General features: G+C 49.7%; 1 protein-coding gene across 1 annotated transcript in view; it reads left to right on the top strand.

Moving 5' to 3' along the window:
- Clpb (caseinolytic mitochondrial matrix peptidase chaperone subunit B) overlaps positions 1-25,643 on the top strand; it is a 143,422-nt gene that overhangs the window by 103,930 nt on the left and 13,849 nt on the right. The window contains 9 exon segments of the mRNA XM_052761133.1: positions 7,094-7,171; positions 8,304-8,359; positions 12,890-12,934; positions 13,379-13,540; positions 19,302-19,458; positions 20,061-20,134; positions 20,275-20,394; positions 20,584-20,688; positions 21,280-21,513. Of these exon segments, the coding sequence (XP_052617093.1) occupies positions 7,094-7,171; positions 8,304-8,359; positions 12,890-12,934; positions 13,379-13,540; positions 19,302-19,458; positions 20,061-20,134; positions 20,275-20,394; positions 20,584-20,688; positions 21,280-21,513 (1,031 nt within the window).

The following is a 25,643-nucleotide window of genomic DNA, read 5'->3' as shown; positions in this document are numbered from 1 at the left end:
GCAGCCCCTCAAGCCCGGACGCTCAAACACTCCCCAGAAACAGCGTTTACAGGGGCACTTTTCCTCTGTGCACCTCACCCTCTTTAGCATCACTCTATAGTGCGGTACCAAGACCAACACCCCATGACTCGGAAGCCCGTGCTTTTCTTTCGGCCACTAGCCCACAATCTAATCCCTGTCCTCAAGATGTTTTCTTGAGTTGGATCCTGTACTCTTGAGGTCACGCCCAGAGCTGATTTCTTTCACTTGTAACTGGGCACCCAGTCCCAGCTTGCCTCTTTCCCAGCACTGAACTGACCTCTGGTGCCTTTCTTGATGCCATCCCTTGCAATTGGTTCAGACTGGCTGATCTAATGTCTACCTCCAAGAACTGTCAGAATATGTACCCTGGGAACTCCATTCCCTGAAAGCCTCTCTCTGTCTTCTGAATGCCACATTAGGTCAGCAGTGAACTGACTGCCAGGAAGGCCCACTCCTTGCTCCGGTGTATACAGATTGGCCCTGCTATGGCTCTGGTGACCCTACATAAGACAGTACCCTTGGAACCCATGTTGTATGTTGTACAGGGCAGTGCCTTTTTTTATTTCATTTGCTGTGCACCTGCCTTTCTGAGGAGCCCTACCACTGGATCACACTGAGAATGTCCTGCACCATGCTCATTCCTGTGACCAGATCCCAGAAGCTTCTGGATCCCCAACAGAAGGAATGAGCAGCCTAGTGGCTGTGGTGCAAGCCTGATCAAAGCATGAGGCACTACCCAGGACCCTGGCACCTTAGAACTCCAGCAGGCGTAGGAGGGTGGGGCTGATTTAGAGGCCATGTCAGGCCTTTCTGGATTCTCCAAGATAGTGTCACATGTATGTTAGGGACTATCTAGATGGGGACAGAACCTGGCACCCCCTGGGTACCATGAAGATGGGCAGCCAGAGAAGTGCTGCAGAATGAATTGATTTGATAAATGGCCATTTATTACCCTCACGAATTGGCTGAAACCAATTTCGGTCACATCAACCCCTGGTAAGTGCTGGGATATTGATTTGTGCAAAGTAATACAGTGAATTTATCAGTGTGATCCCCAGCTGCGGGGCTTCTAGCAAGGCTGGCGCACAGTTACTGCCTTACAAATGGAGGAGCTGAAGCACCAGCCCTGCAAACCAGGCCCCCAAGGCCGCTCCTGTCTGTTAGGGTCACCAGATCCACAAGGCTAGCCTACATACCACATGGACATGGAGAGTGAGTTTCTCCTTCCAGAACCCAGTCAAGTGATGGAAGATGTCATCCCAACTGGCAGACTTCCTGGGAGATCAGCACAAGTCCTGCTCACCTCAGAAAGGCTGTCTGCTGAGCGTGTTCAGAAGTAGGCCTCCATTCACTGGTCTTCTGGATAGAAATGTAGACTTTTCCTTGGCTCCGCCTCCTTTCCTTTTCATCCAGTACAGCTCAGTATCGAGTTCTGTCATTCTCTTCCATGTTTCTCAAACCTAGCCTGTCTTCCTTTTCCTGTCCAGTTTTTACATTTCATTGCTGTGATCAGATACCTAACAAGAAGCAAATGGAGGGGGGAGGGGGAGCGGGGTGGGGGGTGGGGGACAACACGCACGCCTTTAATCCCCGCACTTGGGAGGCAGAGGCAGGTAGATCTCTGAGTTTGGGGCTAGCCTGGTCTACAGAAGGAGGATTTTTTATTTGGGCTCATAGTTCAAGAATACAGTCCATAATAACAGGGAAACCATGGTGACCGGAGCTTCCGGCAGTTGGTAGCAGAGAGCAAGCAGTTAATGCTGGCGCTTAGCTCATTTTCTCCTTGATTGAGTTTGAGACCCTGCCAGTGAAATGGTGACACCCACAGATGAGGTGGGTCTTCCCACCACAACCCAATCTAGATAATCCCACATAGGCATGGCCAGAGTCTTGTCAGCTAGGTGAGTCTAGAACCTGTCAAATTAACAGTATGAACCATCACATCCTGATACTCTGATGTGGCCATGCAGTGGCCTCCCTTCCTTCCCCTAGTGTTCCTGCTGGGCCACAGTGATCTTGAGAAAACAGATCTAAATACCATTCCTCGTTGAAGCCTTCGAGTGGCGCTTATTCCCCTAATGGGGCGGGCGTATCGGGCCGCTGCTGCTGTTGCTGCCGCCTCCATCGCTGCCCCTGCTCGCACTACTCACACCAGCCACAACCACCTGCCTTTGCCTTCCTGCACACATGCTGCCGCTTTCCCGTCTGTCTGTCAGTACTGCCCTCTCAGCCTACAGCTCTTCAGACCTTCCTGCCACCCTAGGGTCCAGCCCAGCCCTACACGCTGGCTGACCCAGTTCAGGAGCAGTGAACTTCAGGCTCCTTGTAAGAAGATACCAGGACGTGTTTGTGTTATCCACTCCCCACTCAAAGTAGGTGCTGAAGCAGTTTATGAAATTCACTGACGAGGTGTGGCCCCTTGTTTGACCCTGTCAACTGCTCTGAGGAAAGAAGAGAAGCTACAGCACGTGCCCTCTGGTAGCTCACAAGCATACTGGAAAGGGAACTCCAGTGAGGTTGTCAATTACAGCCATACTCCTTGGCCTTTGACCTCTAGAGTGTCAGCCGGCACATACCTGGGGGCTTCAGAACTGTGTCTAAGTAAGGACATAGGCCTTACAGACATCCCCCCTGTCCCCGCCCGGCAGGTCCCAGTAGATGCTCTGAATCCCCTGCACTCCTTCCTGCGACTCTGTCCTTCCATGGCACATCTGCACTAGGGCTTGACCACATGCCCTTCCCTGGCATGCCTTCCAGTTCTCCCTGGACTTACTGGAACCCTTTTCCTGGGCTTCTGTGAACACCTGTCATTACATTGATGGTTTGATATCTACTGGGTTTGTGTGTCTTTCTCTCAGAGGTCAGAACCTACTTTGTGTCAACTGTTTCCCAGGGTCAGGCCACAGCTGTACAAAAAGGTTGAGCAAAGCTGTACAGAGGTGAATGAAGACAGAGCCCATTTTGATACTGCTTGTCTGTAGATGAGGGTGACTCTGAGCCTTGAGCATCTCTGAAGAGCTGGTTCCCCGGGAGATGCCACAGCATGGAACAGTTGTGTTTCCAGGTTACTTTGAAAATCTTCTCACATGAAACCATTAGAACTTACCAAGAGGGGTTGCAGAGGACCTGAGTTCAGTTCCCAGCACCCACAAAGGGTGGCTCACAACTGCCTATAACTAGCTTCAGGAGTCTGACATCCTCTTCTGTCCTCCAGCTACCAGCATACACAGCATACACACATAAATAAAATTAAATTTAAAAATAAAAGAACTTATCAAGAAGTATGAGTCAGCTGCCCAGGCTGCCCCAGAACCTTCAGTTGAATGGAAACAAAGTCCTGGGCTAAGAGGAGGCAGCTCTTCCTCTCTGCTTTTTCACACACCAAAACCTTCCCAGAATGCCCTGTTCTACCTCATGCTTCAAGCATGGAACATCATCCAGCTACAAATGCTCTGCCATACTCCCAGCACACTCATCCCATCTGGAGCCCTCAGTCTTCATGGCAGTGTTTCCCTCAGGGGTGCATGCCAAGTAAATGGCAAAGCTTGTTTGCAGAAAAAGTACGTAAGTAAATAAAAACGTAAACTATTTTAAATGTCCGACATTAACTGCCACCGCTGCTACCACTGTGACTCCTGTCACTTTCACCCTAATCTTTGTCCCTCCCTTTGCAGCTTTTCCTCATGCTTTCCTAACTACCAACTCACTTCATCTTCATGGGCAGCTGACAGCATGTGAGTCTGTGTCCATCTTAGAAACGAAGAGAGACTATAAAGGAATAGGTATCTTACTGAGTCAGTCAACAAGACTCCAAGCTAGCTCCTCCTAACTCATCATCTCCACCACACCACTCTGTAAATGAATACACACCAGAGAACTGATAGGCTAGGGCCATGATGGTGGGATTAATCCTGAAGACTTGGTATAGATGTGTTCTTCAGTGGTCTCACAGTAACAACCGTGGCCAAGAGAAAGCATCTAGAAGGGACGGGATACAAGCGCATGTGCACTAGTACAGCTTGTGAGAGCAGAGTCTGGTTGGAACTTGTGGAGCTGGGACTTATGGGGGGGGGGGGAGATTGGGGAGGAGCTACTGAGTTGCTCATGAAGAAACATGCCCCCCCCCCCAGCACATGGAGAGCCAAGAGTGGGGAGGACAGGATCAGGGGACAGTGTGCTGGATGGCTGAGCATGCCAGATTGGAGGACTAGAGAGGGAAAATTTTGAGAGTGAGTCGGGACCGTGAGATCTGCCTCCCTTTGCTATGCTCCTGACACAGTGTACTTTCAGGGGTTAGCCACAGCAGGTTTAAAACCCTGCTCTTCTGATTATGTTCCTATGGACCTGAGCAGGTCCACAATGTCTGTATATATTCTCACCTATAAAACAGGAATCAAGTTCCCTGCCCATCTTGCCCCATATATTCATAATGAGGAAATGTGACATTACTGATACAGAGGTTCTTTATAAACTATAAAGTGCTAGCCAAGTAAGTTGCACATTTGCTGAGCCATGGAAAGAACATCGGCATTTATGGCCACATGCATGTGGGCCCACTCAGGTCTCCATCTGGCCCAACCTCTACCCTAGCCTGACGGGACTCTTTCTTACAGGCTCCCCAGCCTCAGTCCTCAGCCACCCGACCAGCCACACACACCCTGGGGCTCACCTTCCCCAGTTTTCCTAGCTGCCTTCATTTTTCATTCTGTCGGACTCCATCTGCTTGGCCGTTTTTCTCTTCAGATATTATTAGAAATATCCAGAGTTATAATTGTTTAATGGTTGGCATTTCGCCTGTTTCACAGGGACCCCAGAGCAGGCCCACCCCAAACTCATGCCCTGGGTCTGGCAGAATTGACCAGGGACAGCTGTGCAGTGGAGTCTGCCTGGCATTATAAAGAGCTCTCTCCCAGGTGCATTATTAGAAAGGAAGGGGAAAGATGGCCCCAGGCGTAATTCAATTCCACATTCTCCATGGTGGGTTTTTTTTTTATGCTGCACAGCCTAGCAATGTGCAGCTCTCAGTGGGTTAGTATGCTACCCCAAAAGAGCAGAACCTCACAAACGTGATACCCTGCCTGAGGGGGCCATACCACCTGTCTGAGTAATGCTGGGTCCTGCCTTCTCAGATAGATAAAGCCTGAACCTGCTTCAGGCTTCCTCTGTTCTCAACATAGATTCTCATCTGCCAACTTTTGGAAGAATGTGGCTCTTCCAGCTGATCCTCTCTCAGCCCTGCCCCCATACATGCATGTTCACCCATAGCATTCACAAAGTCTTTACTTCTGCCAATTTACTACCTGAACTTGTCCCCAAATACCCTCACCCCTAGCTCAGTGTTTCTGTTGGCACCAGACTCCTCCTCAGACAGGCTTGGGGTTTCCTCCTTATCCCTGTGTTCAGGCCCATGAGGTCTCTGGAGCCCTACTCCTAACCAGCCCTTCAGAGAATCCCAGCCAGCCAGTTAGAGCAGATTCCGATGGCAGCCCACGGGGGCAGTCAGGCCATTTCCCCCGGCCCTCCTCTGGGAGCAGCTCCTGCAGCACAGGTGGCGAGTCTGGGTTCTGGAGTTTGTACTGCTCCATCTGTTTCTAGAAGGTGAGGAAGACCACAAGCACGGGGCTGCAAGCCTTAGACAGGTGCTCCAGACTCAGCTGGCTCCTACCCATCCTTCTATTCGTGTGTGTCATCACCCCCACCTCACCCCACTCCCGCCACCCGCTTTGTGCCGGCCACCTCTGCAGATCCTGTCAGCCCCTGTGATCTGTCATTGGTCCTGCAGCTGCTTTGAAGCTTAGCTGCATAACATTTGGGAGCTTGACTCCTCAAGGTTGGCAGGCGCATCCCTAAGACTGTTGACTCCTTCTCCATTGAGTATGTTTCCAGGCCTTGTCCTCTGACTTATATCCTTTTCTTATTTTCCTCGACACTCTGGGGACCAGAGCAGACACACTGTTCCATCTGCGGCCAGCCCAGACTGACATTGCACAGTGCTCTGTCCTCTTCCTGCTCCTAACCACTATGTTTCCATTAGCACAATCCAAATTGGTACTCACTTCTTAAAGCGGCTGTATTGTGATTTTTTTTTTTTAATAAAGGCAAGTTTTGGAAAAGAAGCAACTCTTACATGACTTAAACAAGTCTCTATCCATCTTCTGTTTCCTATTCCAGATAATGGAGTTAAAAATCTTTTCCCTTCAGTGTTTCTGTGGGTCTTGAATAAATACATTGTTGGTAGTTTCCAATTGTACCTAGTGTACAGGTGTTCAATAAACGACTCTTCTTCTGGTTCCGCCTCATTCCACTCCCTGCTCTTCCACTTACGGCCTGATTCTCCCACTCCATAGCTGAGACTCAGCCTCCTCACCTTCATGCATAGCCCTTGAACACTTATTATTCTTGAAGAAGGGCTTCAGGGAACTTAGTACAGGTCTGTCCCACTCCTCACCCTCAGGGCTTCAGGGAACTTAGTACAGGTCTGTCCCACTCCTCACCCTCAGCCTTCCAGAATCCATAGTTAGCAAAGATGGACCCCAAGCTCTACACTACCCTTGATTGGCTTCCAGAAATGCTTTTGGCTCTGTTTCTACTTCTTAAACCACACACCAGAGCAGACCTTGGTTTCCCCAAATGAGAAAGAACCCAAATCTTACATTTCCCTGGGTCCCCAGATATCACCATAAAATTATTCTTCTACTATTTCCCCAGGAGAGTAGAGGGGTGACCAGCGAGAGTTAACGTTCCTCTCAGATTCTCCTTCACCATCCCCAACCCCCTTCACCTCCATTCACCATCCACCCGCCTTTCGGTTTCCCTGGCAACGCTGAGTGCTCATCCTGGAAAACTTTATCCGAAATCTGCTCTGGGCAGCTTTCCAAATCCATGCTAACCTGATTAGGTGTCTCTAGGGGCCTTGCCAGCTAATCAGATTAGGCAGCACTAATGGTAGTGAGGACTTTGAGTGGGCGCAGAGCAGTAAAACATATTGTATACTTAGTGATAATTATCCTGCCTTTTGTGTCATTGATTTATCTGTCTCCCTCCCCATCCCGTGTTGTATGTTTGGCCATAGCGATCCGGCGGAAGGAGAATGGCTGGTACGATGAGGAGCACCCTCTGGTCTTCCTTTTCTTGGGATCATCTGGAATAGGTAATCACAGCAGATCAGCCACTGGAGCAGGAGAGCTAGAGAAGCTTCTGGCCTCAGCCTGACAACTCCAGAAACAGCTGCCCCAGACTGCAGAGCCACCAAGAAAGAAGAGCTGGACTTCTTCATGGTGCAAGGGTGCATCTGACCATCGGGGCCTGTTAGCTCTGGCCCAGCTACTGAGCATCCCTATAGGCTCACCTCTGGGACAACTGACCACCTTCACTGCCTGGCACATGAGCTGTACTCAGGGCAGCCTACCTACTCCTGTGCACAGTGCACGGCAGAACTGATTGGAGTAGGGGAGTGGATACTTTTCTCGTCAGTTGGGCTGTATTCTCTGAGATAATTCTCTACCTTTCCTCCACCCCTGCCTCCCTCCGTGGTTTCAATGGGTATCTCAGGGTCTAGCCACTACCTCTTCCCCTCCCAGCTGGATTCATGGATCTGACTCTCCTCAGATCCCAAAGGTCGATAACCCTGATCATGAAGCTCTATGTACCACATAGTGGCTTTACCATCATTCTAGATTGGCCCTTCCAAACTACCACACTGGAGTTGTCCTCTTTTTCACAAGAAGATCTGTGGAGCCAGTGGGAAGTACTCTGTATCCTCGTCTAGCCTTTTCTTGGCTTGAGGTTTCAGGGTCTAGCTGAATGGCTGGACCATGAGTATTTAAGAGAGATGCAGGGCACTCCTAGAAGAGATAGGTTTGTGCTCAGCTTCAAAGGATGAGTTGGCTTATGAGTCCTCCCGCCTGCAACCACTCTGGGGGTGCTGCTACAGAGAAAACTCCTGGTTTCATCACAGGAAAATTGGGAGGCAGTGTAGGCTTTCATTGTGGTCCCAGCTTCACCATCCATTCCCTGGGTGACCTTGGGAGAGCTTCTGACTCTCAGCTCCCTATCCACAGAAGGAGTACTTGTCGGTGTCCATTCATCCCTATTATTTACTTACTTGTTTGTTTGTTTGTTTGTTTGCCCCTAGCTGTCCTGGAACTCACTGTGTAGATCCTCCTGCCTCTGCCTCCTGCGTGTTGGGATCAGAGATGTGAGCCACCACTCTTGGCCCTAGTGTTCTTTCACTCCAAAGATTGTCATCTGGTCCTGATCCAACTCATCTCCCTTATTCCTAGGGAAAACTGAGCTGGCCAAGCAGACTGCCAAGTATATGCACAAAGATGCCAAAAAGGTAAGGAATTAAGACCCAGGTCTCGTCTAAAAGCCAGAGAAACCATGCCATTCATGCTTGTTGTCCTGAAATCTAAGGAGCAGCGGGTCAAAAGCTGGGCCCTGGCCCCAGAAGCAGGCCTTAGCTCTAGCCAGGAATTGCTCCAGGAATTAATGTTTTCATGCCTCAGTTTCTTCAGCTGTGAAATAGAAATGATCATCCTTAGTCTACCTGAGTTAGGTCTCTTAGGAGAACTAAATGAGATTCACCTGCACATAGCTGAGCACCTGGTCCATGCCAAGCATCTCGCTGGATGTATTCACAGCTAATACGGTATTTATTGAGGCCTCTGTCTGCAGGAGCTCAGGCTAGCTGGGTATTCCAGGCAGGTGCTACAGGGAACTTCGGGAGATACTGGAGCAACCAAATAGGAATGGTATGGTGTCTGCTGTTTCTCTATCTAGCATGTGCCCTCAACTGAGACTGCTGCTCTGCTCCTTCCTGTAGCCCAGAGCCCTGGGTTCTCCCCAGCAAAGTCCATCCCCAGCTCCATTTATCCACACCTGGCTTTTAAAGGCCTTAGATGACAGGAGATGCTTTTGAGAAAGCATTCCTTGGTGACAGTACAAAATACTCAGTGAAGGCTAAGTATCTTCCCAACATTAAGGCTAAGTTCCCCATTTTCCAGGAGGTTGCCCTGGACTCCAGTGTGCTTGCCTGGTTTCATGGACATCTCCCGTCTTCCCCACCCCCTACAGACAAAGGAAGGGTTACTTAGGCCCTTTCCAGCCAAGTAGCTTCAGCAGTCGAGTCCTGAACTCCTATTCCCTGTGGCCTGCCTGCTCCCTTGCCACCTCCCTGAGGATCCTTGGAGCCACAGAAACAAGAGGGGGTGTGGGCCCCTTCTGTGGATCAGCTGGCAGGAAACTTAAACCTTCCTGTCTCTGCCACAGCTGTGCTCAACCTCTGCATACCCACTAGACAGGCAGGCAGGCAAGAAGAAGTGTGTGGCATGCTAATGTGCTCCAACCGAAGTAGCAGCTTTAGACAATTCATCAGGGTGGCAGCGATTGAAACAATTAGCACTCTGGAAAGGGCCATAAACTAGCAAGACTATTAGGAAAGATGCAGTTACGGGCAGGAACCACCTGATTAGGGATGAAGAATTCTGAGTGGTTTAATTTTAATACTGTCAGAAAGGTTAATATTTAATTACAAATTATAATCTCTTTACCCATGCCGTCTTAATATATCTTCATACACACTGGAAATAGGAGAGTATCTTGCTGCTATAGAAAGAAGGGGCCCTATTAGAAGACTGATGATACGGGTATTTTTTAGGTGCTGCATCTAAATGGGAGACAGAATTCCCCCCCGTCAGGGTGTCCCACAAGTGGGATGGTGTCTTCCATCAGTATATGCCTCCCTGAGAATGCAAGTATCACCATGTCCTGCCTACACCTGCTCTCTGACAGTGAGATATGCTGTACCAAGCTCCAGAGCCAGGGACCCTCGGCTGGAGTTCCAGTTCTGTTTTCTCCTGGCTCTAGGTAGCTCCTTACCTGCAAAATCAGCTTTCTTGTCTCAGGGCAGAGCTCTTCAGTTGTGTCGGAGGTTGTGGTAAGCATTAACCTGCTCAGGCTTCAACACACTGTCATAGACTACTCCCTCACCTTTATCATGCCCCACCTGCTGTATGTTCTTACGTGATCCTAGGAGGAACTTAGCACAATGCTAACTTAGATCTGCTCTTTGGTTGAGAAAACTGAAGCCTTGGAATAGCAAGAGGCTTACCCAAGGTCATTTGGTAGGAGGAGGTGTGAACCCAGAGTCCAGCCTTCCACTCTTTTCTTAGTACCGTTATTCTCAGCTGCTCTAGCGGGGAGGAGGCAGACATGTTGATTAATCTGTTTCACTGAGAAAGATGAGATGCATAATGGGCCCCCAGAAACACTTACTAAATCATAGGTGATTCTTTAAACCCCTTATCTGTCCAGCCCCCTGCGCCAACTCATTACAGAATATGTTTACGTGAACATTGTCTATCCATGGAGCATTCATGTTTGAAGCATGCTTTCAAAATCCAAGAGAACCCTGGACTGTAAGCTGACTAACCAGTGCTCCTGACACCTCCAGGACACTCCATAAAGCAAAAAGTGTCAGGTTTGAGCCCAGTGTCACATGGGTCATCTCAAGTGGGAGCTCTCTTCTGGTGCCTCCCAAGGTGGCTCATGCACTGAACTGAGCACTTGCCTGGGAGTCCAGTTCTAGTCTGCCTCTCTGGTTTTTTTTACTGGTTTGTGAAGAAGTACTAATGCCTTACTGCCTCCCAAGACGTTATTTATAGCTGCATGTTTTTCTTAGCAGGTCCATTTGTGAGCTCCTTGGTTTTTATCCCCCTCAGCTTCTGTACTGTTTCTCCCCAACTGGACAGCCTTGTTAACTCTGAGTTCGTAGTCCTTGAGGAAGAACCTTTGTTCTGTGATGGTATCATAAGGTCAGGTACTGGAGCCCAAAAGACTTTGGAGTCTTAGTGGCAGTATGGTTACAGGTTAAGAGCAAGTATTTGTGGAATTGGCTGGGACCCTGGTTTCACCAGTTAGCTAAGTAGTGGGTTCCATGATGCTGCTCATCCCACTAGATGACTGAGACCGTGATGTCCGATGTTGCGCTCCATTACTCAGTGTTACCCGTTACCCAGAATGCACAGTCAGGACATGCTGGATGAGCCCTTGGTTGTTGTTGTCTCACTCGGTACATAATAACCCCAAGTTAAAGTCACGTGTAACCAGCCAGGTGGCGGTGGTGCACGCCTTTAATCCTAGCACCCGGGAGGCAGAGACAGGCAGATTTCTGTGAATTCGAGGCCAGCCTGGTCTACAAATCAAGTTCCAGCACAACCAGAGCTGCACAGAGAAATCCTGTCTCAGAAGAAAAAAAAAAAGTCATATGTAACCAAAAAGATTTTAGCCAAGAATATTAAGCCCAAAAACTTGTCCAAGCCTCTTAGCAAGACTGAAATAGACTCCAGAATAACTGGGTGTGGTTGCTGTAAGGAAGCACTACTCTGTACCTTCTGGATCCAGTGACAGTCCCTTCTGAGCACAAACCTCTAAACCTTTCAGGTGAAGACCATGAGAACCCAGCTGTTTGGCAGAGGGGGAAGCGAAGGGCAGTACTTGTCATGACTGAAAACATACCAGCAAAGCCTGCATGACCTTAGACAGGATACTCCAGTCTGTGGCTGTTTCTTCATGGCCTGCTTACCATAGGCGTGTAGTTCTAAGAACATTGCCAGGCAGGTAGTAAGCATGGCAAATGTCAACTGTTACCATCAGTAATGTATCCATGACTCTTCCAGACTCTGGCTCCTTCCGGTCAGCACTTTGAACTTCCCACAGTCATCCTGTACCTTTCCAGAAGCTTCTGTGAATGCGCTGCTGAGACGCTCTTGAATATGGTGCTCATGCCCCATGAACTGAGAGCAGTCCCCACCTGCCACATAGCCTTAATAATATAATCTTTCTCCCCTTTTCCTTCCTGTTGGCTTAGGTCTCTCCTCAGGCCCCAGCTGAGGCAAGGAGAGGAGCCAAGAGCCTGGTGTCACACGGACAGAGCCTGGCTTGAGGGCTAAAGCCACAGTTAGTGGCAGCACTGGGCCCAAGCACCTCCCTCCAGCCTGTACCCATGTGCAGTGACGGGACAGACTACTCAAACCACTTGGCTGAGTGGCTGCCTGTACAGTGGCCTGGCTGGACCATAACCATGGGTGCTTCCTTCTGAGTGTCCTGGTGCCACGTTGCCCTCAGCTCTAGGGAGCAGCAGTACTGTACATTCTATAAGAGCTCGGAAGGAGAGGGGAGCCGAATTTTTCCATAGTCAGGTACCCATGACCAGGAAGGGGTTCTCTGCCTCTGCCAAATCGCAAACTCTAGCACCTCTTTCCCTGGCACTAACTGTGGCCTTCTCCCTAAAGGGCTATTTTCTGAGAAATTAGCCTCATGCCCCCAGTGGAGAGAGGAGACCTGTAGGGTCAGCATAGATGCCTTATAAGAAAAAACGGAGAGGAAATAATGGCTATGTACTATAGAGGAAAACACGGGGACATAGGCCTCCCACAGCCTTGCAAAGTTGAGGAGCACTGTGGAGCCCCGTCCTTCATCTCTGCCATCTACACTGGTGGTGCTGACCTTGACCGTGCCTGCCTGCTCCACTCAAACAGCTGCTCTTCAAGGACAAGATGTCTGTGCTGGGCACATGTGGAAGGGAGGGGAGTGGGAGCTACAGATAATGTGGTAAGAAGACCAGTAGAAGCTGCCTAAGGGAAAGGACATCTGAATCATTTAGAAAGGCAGAGATGGGATTTGGACTTACTAAGGTAGAAAATGGAGGTATCTTGTGGGAGAGAAGTAAAAACTAGGAAAAATGTGGACTTCGGAGAATGTGAGAGACATCTCCAGCTGCTGTGACCTGAAGGCCAGGATAGTTGAGGGCTCTGGCCTGGGCCCTTCCTGTCTCACGTTGACATACCTCTTGCTTTTTTCCATGTAGGGCTTCATCCGGCTTGATATGTCCGAGTTCCAGGAGCGACACGAGGTAGGATGGTCTACTTTGGTGTTTTGTATGATATGTCACTTGGGCCTTCAGGCTTCCGGAAATTCCAGCAGCCCTAGGATTTGGGGGGGGGGGGGGGGTATACGCACACTAGTCACTGATGTGCTCTTTACAAAATTTGCTCTGAAGAAGCTGATCCATCATGGCTGGATTCCTGACCTGTAGCTGACTATCCTTGCTGAGACTGGCCCTCTTAATACTGTACGCAGCCATCTTCCCACACTGGCCCCATATTGTAGGCTAAAAACACAAAAAGAAGCCAGGTGGTGGTGGCACACGCCTTTAATCCCAGCACTCAGGAGGGAGAGGCAGGCAGATCTCTGAGGATAAGGCCAGCCTGGTCTACAGAGCAATACAAAGCTATACAGAGAACCCTGTCTCAGTGGGGGGTGAAGACCTTCCTAACATGTTCTTGCCCTACACCAGGTAGCCAAGTTTATTGGGTCTCCGCCAGGCTACATCGGCCATGAGGAGGGTGGCCAGCTGACCAAGAAGCTGAAGCAGTGCCCCAATGCAGTAGTCCTCTTTGATGAAGTGGACAAGGCCCATCCAGATGTGCTCACCATTATGCTGCAGCTGTTTGATGAGGTAAAGCAGGCTGAACCAAGATGGAGTAGTAGGGACACAGCATTAAGGGGGCTGCGGGCAATTGGAGCCTAGGGCCCAGAGCCTGTCTGGTTGATCCTCTGTTTACTGCTCCCCTCCTCCCATCTGTACTCAGTTACTTGGAAAACGTGACTCCATCCCCTCTCTGGGCAGGGCCCAGGTGAGGCACTTGAAGGGAAACCAGCTAGACTTCATGGTCTCCCAGGCTGCCTCCTACAGGTGCCATGGTGTAGGGGTGAGGGAGGCAGGAATGTTAGCCCTGCTCCTTACTGACTTTGTGACCGTCACTCCTCATCTCTAGATGTCAGTGACAAACAAGGAGGTTGCAATCTTGCGTGTGTGCGTGTGTGCGTGCGTGCGTGCGTGCATGTGTGCGTGCATGTGTGTTGCCTACAGAGGCCAGAAGAGGGCATCAGATCCCCCAGGGCTGGAGTTACAGATGGTAACTACCACGTGAGTTCTGGGAATCAAACCTAGGTCCTCTGGACAAGCAGCCAGTTCTCTGAACTGCTGAGCCAGCTTTCCAGGCCTGCACAAGTTCTTTTTAATTCCAACCACATTATTACTAATGAAATGATATTACTGGTGTTCATAGTGCCCATCTCCCTACAAATGGGCAGTCCCTCCAAACAGACAAGATGAGCTATAAATGAGAACTTGCTCTCCTCAGTGCATTTGATGTGGCCCTCTAGTAAAGATTTAACAGACATCACTGCTGGTACTGTGATAGGCAGGAAGAAGTTAGCTTATTTTTTTATAGACAAAAATACCAAAGTTCAGAGAAGGTATAAACGAAAACTGTGTGGCTACAGAGCTTCTGTGAAAAAACAGGGTTGAAGCCGGGCAGTGGTGGCACACGCCTTTAATCCCAGCACTTGGGAGGCAGAGACAGGTGGATCTCTGAGTTCGAGGCCAGCCTGGTCTACAGAGTGAGTTCTAGATCAGCCAGGTCTGGTAAACAGAGAAACCTTAACTGGGGGGCCAGCAGGGTTGGACTGTGGATACATGTGATCCTGAGCCAGCTCGCCTCTACCTTGTCTCCTTGAGCCCGAGTGGTGACTGGTCCTCATAGCAGAGGACAGGCTCCACCTGTTCCAGGGTCCCTGCCCTTCCAGAAGACTGTGAGGACCAAGGGCTGAGTGGAGATGAGGACCTTTTCTCTCGCTAAGAGCTGTACTAGCTAGCACCATGTCTTTGGTCCCCTCCAGCTTTGGGAAAATGAAGATTTGTTTTGCTTCCCATGTCACATGAGGCACAGGGAGAGACTCTCCGAGAGCAAGTAACAGTTTAGGCCCCAAGTCACAGGATCCAAATGTCCCCACCAGCTGCACCAGCCTTTCCAGCTGGCCCAGAGTTGCCTTTTCCCCAGGTACGCTGCCTGCTCTTCCCAGTCAGCTGGCCTGAGAGGAGGAAGGCCAGTCACACATGTACTCGGGGCCTGTCGGTCAGATTCAGGAGCTCAGCTGGGGATCACACCTGTTGGTGGGATTCAGGAGCTCAGCTGTGGATCACACCTATTGGTGGGATTCAGGAGCTCAGCTGTGGATCATACCCACACCCGCCGACTGAGCTACCTACGAAGCGGGTAGAAAGGGGGCAGGTACTTACTAGTTGGAGATTTTGTACTTTGTGTGCTACCACAGACCGTTCTAAGAAATACACATGTATCAATTCTTCCCATCCTCACAGTGACACAGAGGTAAAGGTGGTTAGCCCAGGGAGGCCATTCCAAAGCTTGCAGGCTACATGACTGCCATTGTCTAGGGCCAGAAGGAGGCCAATCTGTAAGGAAGCATTTGAGAAGAGGAGAGCACAGCTCAGGGGGGCGAGCTGGCAGCCTGTTTGGCCTCTGGCCTTCCTACACAGATTCATATGGTGGCCTTCTTGGCCCCAAGAGAGGTAAAGTGGCTGCTGACAATCAGCCCAACTAGAGCATGCTAATACCTCCCATGAAAGCCAGTCCACCTCTGTCCTGCCACAGGGTTCCACTGCAGACCTTTTAAGAAGCTGATACTAATTCCTTCCTCCAACATGCAGCCCGGCCTGCAGGTTTGTGATGCTCTTTTTACTCAGCCAGAGTTAAAGATATGCTTGCTGAGGATGGGACTTTGACTGGAGCACCTCAGTCATTGCCCCAAGCCCTCCAAGCCAGAAAATGCTCTGCTGACTAACTGTAATTGTGGTTTTTTGAGGTGGAGTTTCTCTGTGTAGTCTTGGCTGTCCTGGAACTTGCTCTGTAGACCAGGCTGGTCTCAAACTCAGAGACCCACCTGTCTCTACCTCCCAAGTGCTGGGATGAAATGTGTGTGCGAGCATGTGTTTATGAGGTGAACGCAGAGAAGGACTGCAAGAGGAAAGCTGACACCACAGAGCCCCAGGGATCTACAGCTCTTCTCCAGTGCTGTCAGACAGGAAGCAGGAGCAGAGTGGGACAGATGAGGTCACCAAGGGACACACAGCTAGGAAGGAGGCTCAGAGGTAGAGCACTTGCCTAGCATGCTGCAGGTCCTGGGTTCCATCCTGTGTACGTGCGCGCACGTGTACACACACACACACACACACACACACACACACACACACCCCAAATAATATTTAAAGCAGGCAAGGATATAGATTTATCCTACAGGGAATAAGGAACACTTGAAAGATCTTTAAGCAACAGGGTTAGATTTTCACTCTACAAAGACCCTGAAGGCAGGTCTGCAAAGGAGACCCAGTGAGGAGACACCTGAAGAATCCATCTGTAGCTGCAGCAGCTTAGTCTAAAGTAGGTTCTGTGGGATGCAGAGAACCCCTAGACATTTGCCTGTGAGGAGAGGGAGGTGTCCACATGAGCCGATTTCTGGCCAGGGTAATCACATGGCTGAGCCATAAGCTAAAGCAAGGAAATCTGCAGGTCAGGCAGCAGACACAGACCCCATCTGTAGGAAGATGCACCTGGGGAACGGCAGTTGCTGAGAACGTGATGCCTGTGAACCAGCCCATAGATACTCCAGAACTTAGGAATGCTCTGGCCAAAAGTCACAATCTTGATTCTTTCAGCACAGAGGCTAACAGAGGCTTCCAAGGGTGCCACGTCGATCTAAGCAGGTTTCTGTGGCACAGAACCAGTGAGGGACTGAACTACAAGCCTGGCGCGGATCAGAGAAGGCTCAAAGAGGGGGTCACTGCAGTGGTAGGCAATCCACAGTGTGTATTGTAGCTGGTGTGTTTATTCATGAAGCATTGTGCAGGACAGAAGGGGCACAGCCTGGGTGTTAATGATGAGCGGAGTGGACAGGACACCTGAGGTAGCTGCTATGCTGGGGGAAGTAACAAGTGCAGCAGTTAGAAGGGCACGTGATTCAGACTTTGGGGTGATGGAAGTCCCTGAACCATAACTGCACTGAGAAAATCAAGAATTCTATGGCTGTCACCAAAGCACCATGAATACTAGGGTTATCTCCAGTGGATACAGCACTTATAGCCCAGTGTAGAAATCCCAGAAAAGCCTATCTCCTCCTCTCATTAAGTACTCAGAAGGATTTGAACCTGAAGTATTGGCAGGGCAGACAGGCAGCAGCCCATAAGCCTGGGGTGAGATTTGCACCCCAGCCAGGACAGCTGACAAGGACAGCTTCATCTTTGGAACACATCTTAATTGCTAAGGAAACAGGTGAATGTGAAAGTCACCCTTAGGGTCAGTTGTGCACTGCTCCTGCTCCCCTCATCCACCTAGGACCATCCTGAGGCCCAGTTGGGAGCAGAGCTTTGGTCTCTCCTATTGAAATTGCTGCTGATTATTGCTTTGTCCAGGACAGCAATACATGAACCCAGTCCTCAGAGGCCAGTGTGGAACACACAAAGTGAAGTGCCATGTGCACATGCTTGGTCGTGTCCCACAAGCACCCAGACTTGGCTCCAAGTTCAAGCTCTTCCCCACTGATTCTGTTGTGTTAGAGCCAGTGAGCAGGGGCAAGAGCAGAGAGCGCAAGGGCTACCCTGCTTCCCTCTTCCACCCCAAAACAAGGACAGCAGGGTAGCCCACTCCAAAAGGTGGAGGGCTGTGCCCCTTTGGAGGGAGGGCCAGGCAAAACAAGCCTGGAAAGCATGCCCAGCACTGGGGATTCTTGCCTCTGCATGGACTTTAGAAGCAAAGACTATCCCTGCTTCATTCTGGTGCCATCAAGGAAGGGGAAGGAAAGTTTGACCTAAGCATGGTGACAGGTTTAGGCAAGATCAGGAGCCCACCGTGGTTTGGTGATCTGTCCCCAGGGCCATGTTCTCTAGCTCTGTCATACCTCAGACAACCTCAGGCAAAGATTATCTCCCTCTTCCTCACACTTGTCTCCAGGAAGAAGCAAAGGATTCAAACTAAGTTTGGCCTAGAAGGAAAGCTGGGGAGGAACGCATGAGGCACCCTTGGGATGCTCTCTAGCCTGGTGCAGAGGAGAAGGCAGAGCTCTGGAGTCAGTTTGTCTCTCTTGTCCTATTCCTATTCTTGGCGTACCTGTCTCTAGGAGAGATGGCTTCCTCAGTGTCACTTCTGGAAAGAACTAAACATTCCAAGAAAATTTCCTGAAGTGCTTAAAGGAAGAACCTCACCATCTCTTGCTCTGCCAGGATAGAGGATGGCTCCAAAGGTAGATAAGCTGAACCTGGTGGCATACACCTGTAATACCAGCACTAGGGAGGTAGAGACAGGACGATCAAGAGTTCAAGATTGTCATCAGCTACACAGTAAGTATGAAGCTAGGCTTGCCTACATGGGACCCTGTCTCATTAAATAAGAGATGGATAGGTAGGTAGAGAGAGAAAAAAGCTAGAGAGGCAATGGCTAAGAGTGCTTGCTTTTCAGTTCCTAGCAGCCATGTCATGTGGCTCACAACCACCTGTAACTCCAGCTCCAGAAGATCTAGTGCCCTCTTTTGACTTCTACAGGTACCTACACATGCATAGTATATACTATATATCAAAAAGAGCCAGGCACAGTGGCATAGGCCTTTAATCCCAGCACTTGGAAGGCAGAAGCAAATGGATCTCTGTGAGTTTGAGGCCAGCTTGGTCCACATAGTTAGTTCCAGAGCTACATATTGTCTTGAAAGACAGAAAAAGAGAGAGAGAGAGAGAGAGAGAGAGAGAGAGAGAGAGAGAGAGAGAGAGAGAGAAAAGGAAAGAAGGAAGAAGGAGAAAGAAAGGAAGGAAGGAAAGAAAGAAGGGCAAAAGAAAGAAAGAAAGAGAAAATGTAGAAGTGAGAGCTGTCTAGCTTTCTTTATCAGACATCGTTAGCCACAGGAGTAACAGCTATCTGACCATTTGCCCAGCATGGCTTCCTGAAGCTCTTCCACCAGTGACCTCTTCTGGTCCTCATATTCAACTCTAAGATTCCCTCCTTGCACTTCCACACTTCCCTCCCAGGCTTCCCTTCATCATCATCGTTTGTTTCCTGGTCTCACCGACCCGATAGACCAGGATCGTGACAAGGCTCAGAGAATTCCTACCCAGAGTAGACCTCCAAAGGAAGTGTGCTTGCTTGGGAGTCAGACTGGCCACTGGAAACCAGGAATGCTAGGTGCCCTGAGGTTCCAAAAGCAGGTGCACCTCCCCTGAAGGCCTCAGTTGGTAAAGCCATTGTCAGGATGTGAGTCCTATGCTCAGAGAGCTTAGAGTAGGAGGCAACAGCACAGGGCTCTGGGAAACAGCTGTCTGATGGAGCCTACCCAGCTACCAGCCTCTTAAACATCCCATCCCTCATCCTTACCAGGGCCGCCTGACAGATGGCAAGGGGAAGACCATTGATTGCAAGGATGCCATCTTCATCATGACTTCCAATGTAGCCAGTGATGAGATCGCCCAGCATGCACTGCAGCTGAGGCAGGAAGCTTTGGAGATGAGCCGAAATCGAATTGCTGAGAACCTTGGTATGATGTGTGGCCTGGGGTGTCCAGGGAGGTGATCTGACCACTGGCATACTGGGGACAGAAATAGAATTGGGATCCTTAAAGCAGAAAGTAGGTATCATCTGAGACAGTAGTGGGGACAGGAGAGAGTGCCCCCTCCCTCCTTCAGTAAAGCCTGGGTCCACTGGTTTACAGGGTGGCTTCAGACCTACCACCCAGGCCTAGGGACTAGAGAGATACACACTCAACAGAAACTCTGAGGAGACATCAGGTCAGACATTATGGAAGTGGGCAAGGCCTCACGTATAAGGGTCTTGGAGATGGCATCAGAGAGAGGCTGCAGCTGCCTTTCTCATCAAGGGAACCCTTGACCCTCTTTGCTGAGTCAGAGCTCAGGTCTTTATCCTGAGTCTTCTGCCTCAACCCAACCAAAACTGAGCTTGTGGTTTGTGTCATCTGCGAGCCAGAGGGCCTCAGAAGTTAGCTGAGGCACTCAAGACAAGGCCCAGGACCTTAGACTGGCTACATGCACCCAACAGCAAGCCCAGGGCTCTTCCATGGGGCTGACAGAGCCCCAGAGGTCCTGAGTGTGATGGGTAATACTTTATGATCTGTCTTGACAGGGGACGTCCAGATTAGTGACAAGATCACCATCTCAAAGAACTTTAAGGAGAATGTGATCCGCCCCATCCTGAAAGTGAGTGTTTCTTTTGGCCTCCTGCTGGGGCTTGGGGACAGAGGAACCCCTCCAGAAATATGGAAGTCCTTATCTTCCCCATTGGTCCAGAAACTTCCCCACCATCACTGAGTGCCTCCACTTTTAACCTGGCTCTGCAGGCTCACTTCCGGAGAGATGAGTTTCTGGGACGGATCAATGAGATCGTCTACTTCCTCCCTTTCTGCCACTCAGAGCTCATCCAGCTGGTCAACAAGGAACTGAACTTCTGGGCCAAGAGAGTAAGAGAACTGACTGCCCATGGGTGGGGATAAGAGATCTGGAACTCTTAAAATGATTCCTGCCCTTAAAGGTGGTGTGTGGCCAGTGGTCCTGGGGGCCCAGTCTCTCAAGGCCCCCGTGGAGCAGTGTGCCTAGAGCTGGAAGGTACTAGGCAACATGCAGACAAGCCTCTCTCTGACCTACTTCAGGCCAAGCAGAGGCACAACATCACACTCCTGTGGGACCGCGAGGTGGCAGATGTGTTGGTTGATGGCTACAATGTCCACTATGGCGCCCGCTCCATCAAACATGAGGTGAGCACAGACACCTGAGACCAGCATGGTATCTCTACACCTTCCTCCGTGGTGCCCCGAGCCCCAACTTTCAGGCTTAGGTGGTCTCCATGTAGTTCAGCCGCTGGAATTATCCACACCAACAGTGAACAGAAGCCCCTTCAGAACTAAAAATAAAAGGTGATCAATTAAAACTAGTCTCTAGCCAGGCAATAGGATACACACCTTTAATCCCAGCACTCGGAAGGCAGAGGCAGGCTGATCTCTGAGTTTGAGACCAGCCTGGTCTACAGAGCAAGTTCCAGGACATCTAGGGTTACAGGGAGAAACTTTGTCTCAAAAAACAAAACACAACACTAGTCTCTAAGCGGGGTGAATAAGTATGAACCCTCATTAGAAGGACCTGGGCTGAGACTCAAGAACTAACATCATGGAGCCTTTAGCAGTCACTGGTGAGCTGGTTGCCATTAAGCCCAATTTGCAAGTGAAAACTGAGGCTCCGACGTTTCTGACTTGCCCAAACAGTAAGTGACAGAGGCCAGTCCTGGCTCAGGCTATAGGTCAGGTGCAGGCCAAGGCAGTAACGGCCATGTCACCTTCTACTACCTGCAGGTAGAGCGCCGTGTGGTAAACCAGCTGGCAGCAGCCTATGAGCAGGACCTTCTACCAGGGGGCTGCACCCTGCGCATCACCGTGGAGGACTCGGACAAGCACCTCCTCAAGAGCCCTGAGCTGCCCTCACCTGAGGCTGAGAAGCGTCCACCACCCACACTGCGTCTGGAGATCATTGATAAGGACAGCAAGACCCGCAAACTGGACATCCAGGCACCACTCCACCCTGAGAAGGTGTGCTACACCATCTAGCATCCACCTGCCTGTATGTACCCTGAACATCTAATAAAGGCCCCTTGCTGTGGCATGGCAACTGACCTACCGTGCCCTCCCCTGCCTTCTGGGTTGTGAGGTTCATAGTCTGTTATGATCTCCAAGGCAAAGAACAGGAAGCCTGGTCTGCACTCGGTGTGGACTCAATTCCATGCTGTCACTAGAACATGAACATGTTGCCAGAAGCTCAGAAGCATGGCAACAGAAAACAAGGCTGGCTGGAAGAAGACAGGGACCAGGCTGTGGTATGCCACCTCTGCTTATGCTAATGCAGCTCATCTCCATGATGTCCCCATGGAGTGGAGGAAGGCAAGAGCCCCAAGCATGGTGGCTCAGTAGTTTATTCTACAGCTGACTCTTTCCAACGCCCTACAAGTCTTTATCATAACCACCCTGGAGTCAAGCCTTATGACTAAGCCAGTGTAGGGCACCCATAGGTCTGAGTGGTTCCTTTTCCTGCCTTCCTCTGGGATGGGACCGTGATCCCTGGTAACCAAACTCAGCTCTGAGGAGGGCTCATTCAGCAGGCTGGCAATACAGGTACTGGGGTCAGACTCCATGCAGGTGGACATGGAGTGTGCCTCAGCCATCCCTTAACTGCTCCCCCAGGCAGGTGAGTCTGGAATACGCCTGCTGATAACTCAGCGTGGCGTGCTCGATATGGACAGCTGGGCAGGATACAGCAGACCTGACAAGTCCCTGTGCATCATCTGTGGAAACCACCAGTTGTCACTGTTACCTACAGGGTTTGAGTAGACCCTCCTGCGTGTTAGCTAGCTTCTGTCAGGATGCAGAGATGGCGCTGAAGGCAGTGAGTGCCGTGGGTCATAGAAGAATGCCATGACAAGATGGTCAAGCCAGGCATGATCACAGCTCTGGGTGGCACCACCTAGCCTGTCCGGCAGCCTGCTGCTCTCTACCTCAATAATTGTATTCTCTTTTTTATTTTGAAGTTGTTTAGACTTAGAAAATTATCCTCCCCAAAAAAAGGTAAAACTCTCATACCTTTCCCCAGCCTCTCCTAATGTCAGACCCATGAAACCTTGGGTGATGGCAAAACCAGGACCAGGAAATGAGCGTTGCCACATGCTCCTGCCCATCTGCCAGCATCTGGAGTTCACCAGCCTTCCTCTGGTGTCCCTTTTCAGCTCCAGTCCTGCCCAGAAACCCCATATTGCACTTCGCTTTCCATTGCCTTCCCCTCTACCTGCCTGAGGCAGTTTCTGTGTCCTCCTCGTTCATCTTCTCTCTGGACATTTTTAAAGAGTCCCTCAGCTTGGATTTGTCTAATGTTGTCACTGATGAGACAGGTCTGCATTCTTGGCAAGGTGACCACAGAAGCCATCTGCCCTGCTGCCTCCCGACACTGGCCTGTTAACTGTAATCATGAGGTAGGGTTGTCTGTATAAGGCTTCTCGACTGGAAAATTGTAAACTTTCAGGCTGGGGTATAGCTCAGTAGTAGACCTTGCCTAACATGCATGAGGACCTGGGTTTGATTCCCAACACCACAAAAATATAATATATATATATATATATATATATATATATATATATATATATATATATATATATATATATATATATAATTTTCCCCTGGAAATGAAATCAAGCCAAACACACTGGCTTATGCCTGGACTCCCAGCAATTGGGAGACTGAGGTAGGATTGTCACAAGTTTAAGACTACCCTCTGCTACACAGTGAGTTCCACACCAATCTGGGCTACATAGTAAAACCCTGTCTCCAAATAAAAAGAGCCAAGCAAGTAGATCTCTATGAATTCTAGACTGGCCTGGTCTACAGAGTGTTCTCCAGGCCAGCTCGAGCTATATAGTGAGACCCTGTCCAAAAAAAAAAAATAGTGAGAGGGCATAATATGGCTCAGCAAGTTAAGGAGCTTGCTGCACAACCTGATGATTTGAGTTCAATCCCTGGAACCCATATAAAGATAGAAGGAGAGACCAACTTCAAAATAATTGTCCTCTGGGCTGGAGAGATGGCTCAGAGGTTAAGAGCACTGAGATCCTGAGTTCAAGTCCCAGCAACCACATGGTGGCTCACAACCATCTGTAATGAGATCTGGTACCCTCTTCTATCGTGCAGGCAGAACACTGTATACATAATAAATAAATACAATCTTTTAAAAAATTGTCCTCTGGCCGGGCAGTGGTGGCACACACCTTTATTCCCAGCACTCGGGAGGCAGAGCCCAGCGCATCTCTGAGTTGGAGGCCAGCCTGGGCTACAGAGTGAGTTCCAGGACAGGCTCCAAAACTACACGGAGAAACCCTGTCTCAAAAAAAAAAAATTGTCCCCTGACCTCCATACATGCAGTGACATGAGTTTCCCTGCCCCCCCCCCACACACACACAACACCCAGTAATAGTAATAATAAGTTGTAAAAGGATGAAAATGTTTTGGGAAATACTTGAAGCTATTTAAATGTCACATGCCTAGAATTTTTCCTAGAGTTGTGTCCGTCTCGGCTCAGACATTTTACTGTGGTATTTACTGTATTCCTTAGGAAGACTTGGTTGTTCCTTATTCATCCACCTGTATTTATTCATTGGTATTCTGTTCTAAAGACCTTTTACCTCATTCAGTAGTGTATGCTAATTTATTCTGTGGGTTGTCACGTAGGAGAAGTGTGGTGCTCAGTGCAGCCCTGCCTGGCCACTGGGAGGTCCTTCGTGCTTGGCCTCTGGCAGCCTCATGTTCCGGCACCACAGACTCTTCAGGGCTCACTCACAGTCTCCATACCACAGCTCCCATGTCTCCAAGACTCCTGCTTCCTTTTGTTGTGTGAGCCAATGTTGATGCTTCAGGACTGGACACCAGGGGTGCTCGGTGGTGCCCAGGCCCTCCCAGCAGATGCGCCAGGAAGTTAAAAGGTCTATTAACACATGCATACACACACGTCTGGTTTTATCGCTTCATCTGTGTAATGAAAAAAAATCATGAGTTCAAATTGGTGCCTACAGTCCAATCTAATACTGTAATGTGTGGCAGCCTTTTTTTTTTTTTTTTTTTTTTTTTTGGATTTCTGTGTATTAGTGTTTTGCATGCATGTATATATATGCACCATATGTGCACCCTGGAAGCCAGAAGAGGGTGTTTTATACCCTGGAATTAGATATGCAGGGTGGTCTTAGGCAACCCCTGTGAAAGGGCCATTTGACCCCCAGAGGGGTCACACCCCACAGGTTAAGAACCACTGCTCTTAAGGGCAGTCTGATACCACACAGGAAGAAAAGGAAAGAAACAGAAGAGGAAGAAACAGAAAAGGAATAGTAAAGTCTTAAGAAGGGCACTTCATGTGCTGGAGAGATAGCCCAGTGGTTAAGAGCACTGGCTGCTCTTTCAGAGGACCCGGGTTTCAGAGCACCTACATGAGCACCTACATGGTGACTCAATACTGTCTGTAACTCTAATTCCAAGGTGTAAAAGACCCTCTCAGGGCCTCCAGGGTGTACAAAAAGCACTTGAATTAAACTTTTATGTGGGGGAGAGGTGTGTAGAGGACAGGAGTCAACCTCAGGTGTGTTTCCTCAGTAGCCATTTGCCTTGGGGGTTTATTAGTACATTACATTTTGTTAGCATTATTACATTTTTACTACTTTGTATGTGGAAAGGATGAGCAGGGCATATACGCCATGTCATGCATGTAGAGGTCTTAGAGACAGGTAAAGGAGCACCTTCACCTGCTGAACCATCCCATTGGCCCTTAGTTTGTGAGACAGGATCTCCGGGGGTGGAGGCTGAGCTGGCTGCCAAGGAGCTGCCTTCCTCCCTTGCTCGTGCTGTGGTTACAAGCATGTGCCGCCACATTGAGCTTTGCACGTAGGTGCTAGGAACTGAAGCATCTCCCCACCCCCATAATTAAACTTTTGAGATATATATTTATGTATGTGCAGGTTAGTTTCAACTTGACACAAACTCAAGTCACCTGGGAAAAGAGGACCTCAACGGAGGACCTGCCTTCATTTGGTTGCCAGTGGGCAAGTCCGTGGGGCGGTTTGTAATTGTAAATTTAAGTAGGAGGACCCAGCCTTGTGTGGGCAATGCCTCCCTGGGCAGGCGGGCCAGGTGTA

The sequence above is a fragment of the Peromyscus californicus genome, unplaced genomic scaffold (genome assembly GCF_007827085.1).
Source record: "Peromyscus californicus insignis strain IS unplaced genomic scaffold, ASM782708v3 Scaffold_4__1_contigs__length_199733344, whole genome shotgun sequence".
Taxonomy (NCBI): domain Eukaryota; kingdom Metazoa; phylum Chordata; class Mammalia; order Rodentia; family Cricetidae; genus Peromyscus; species Peromyscus californicus.
Note: the sequence above shows the minus strand (reverse complement) of the source record. Positions and strands in the feature narration are given on the sequence as shown.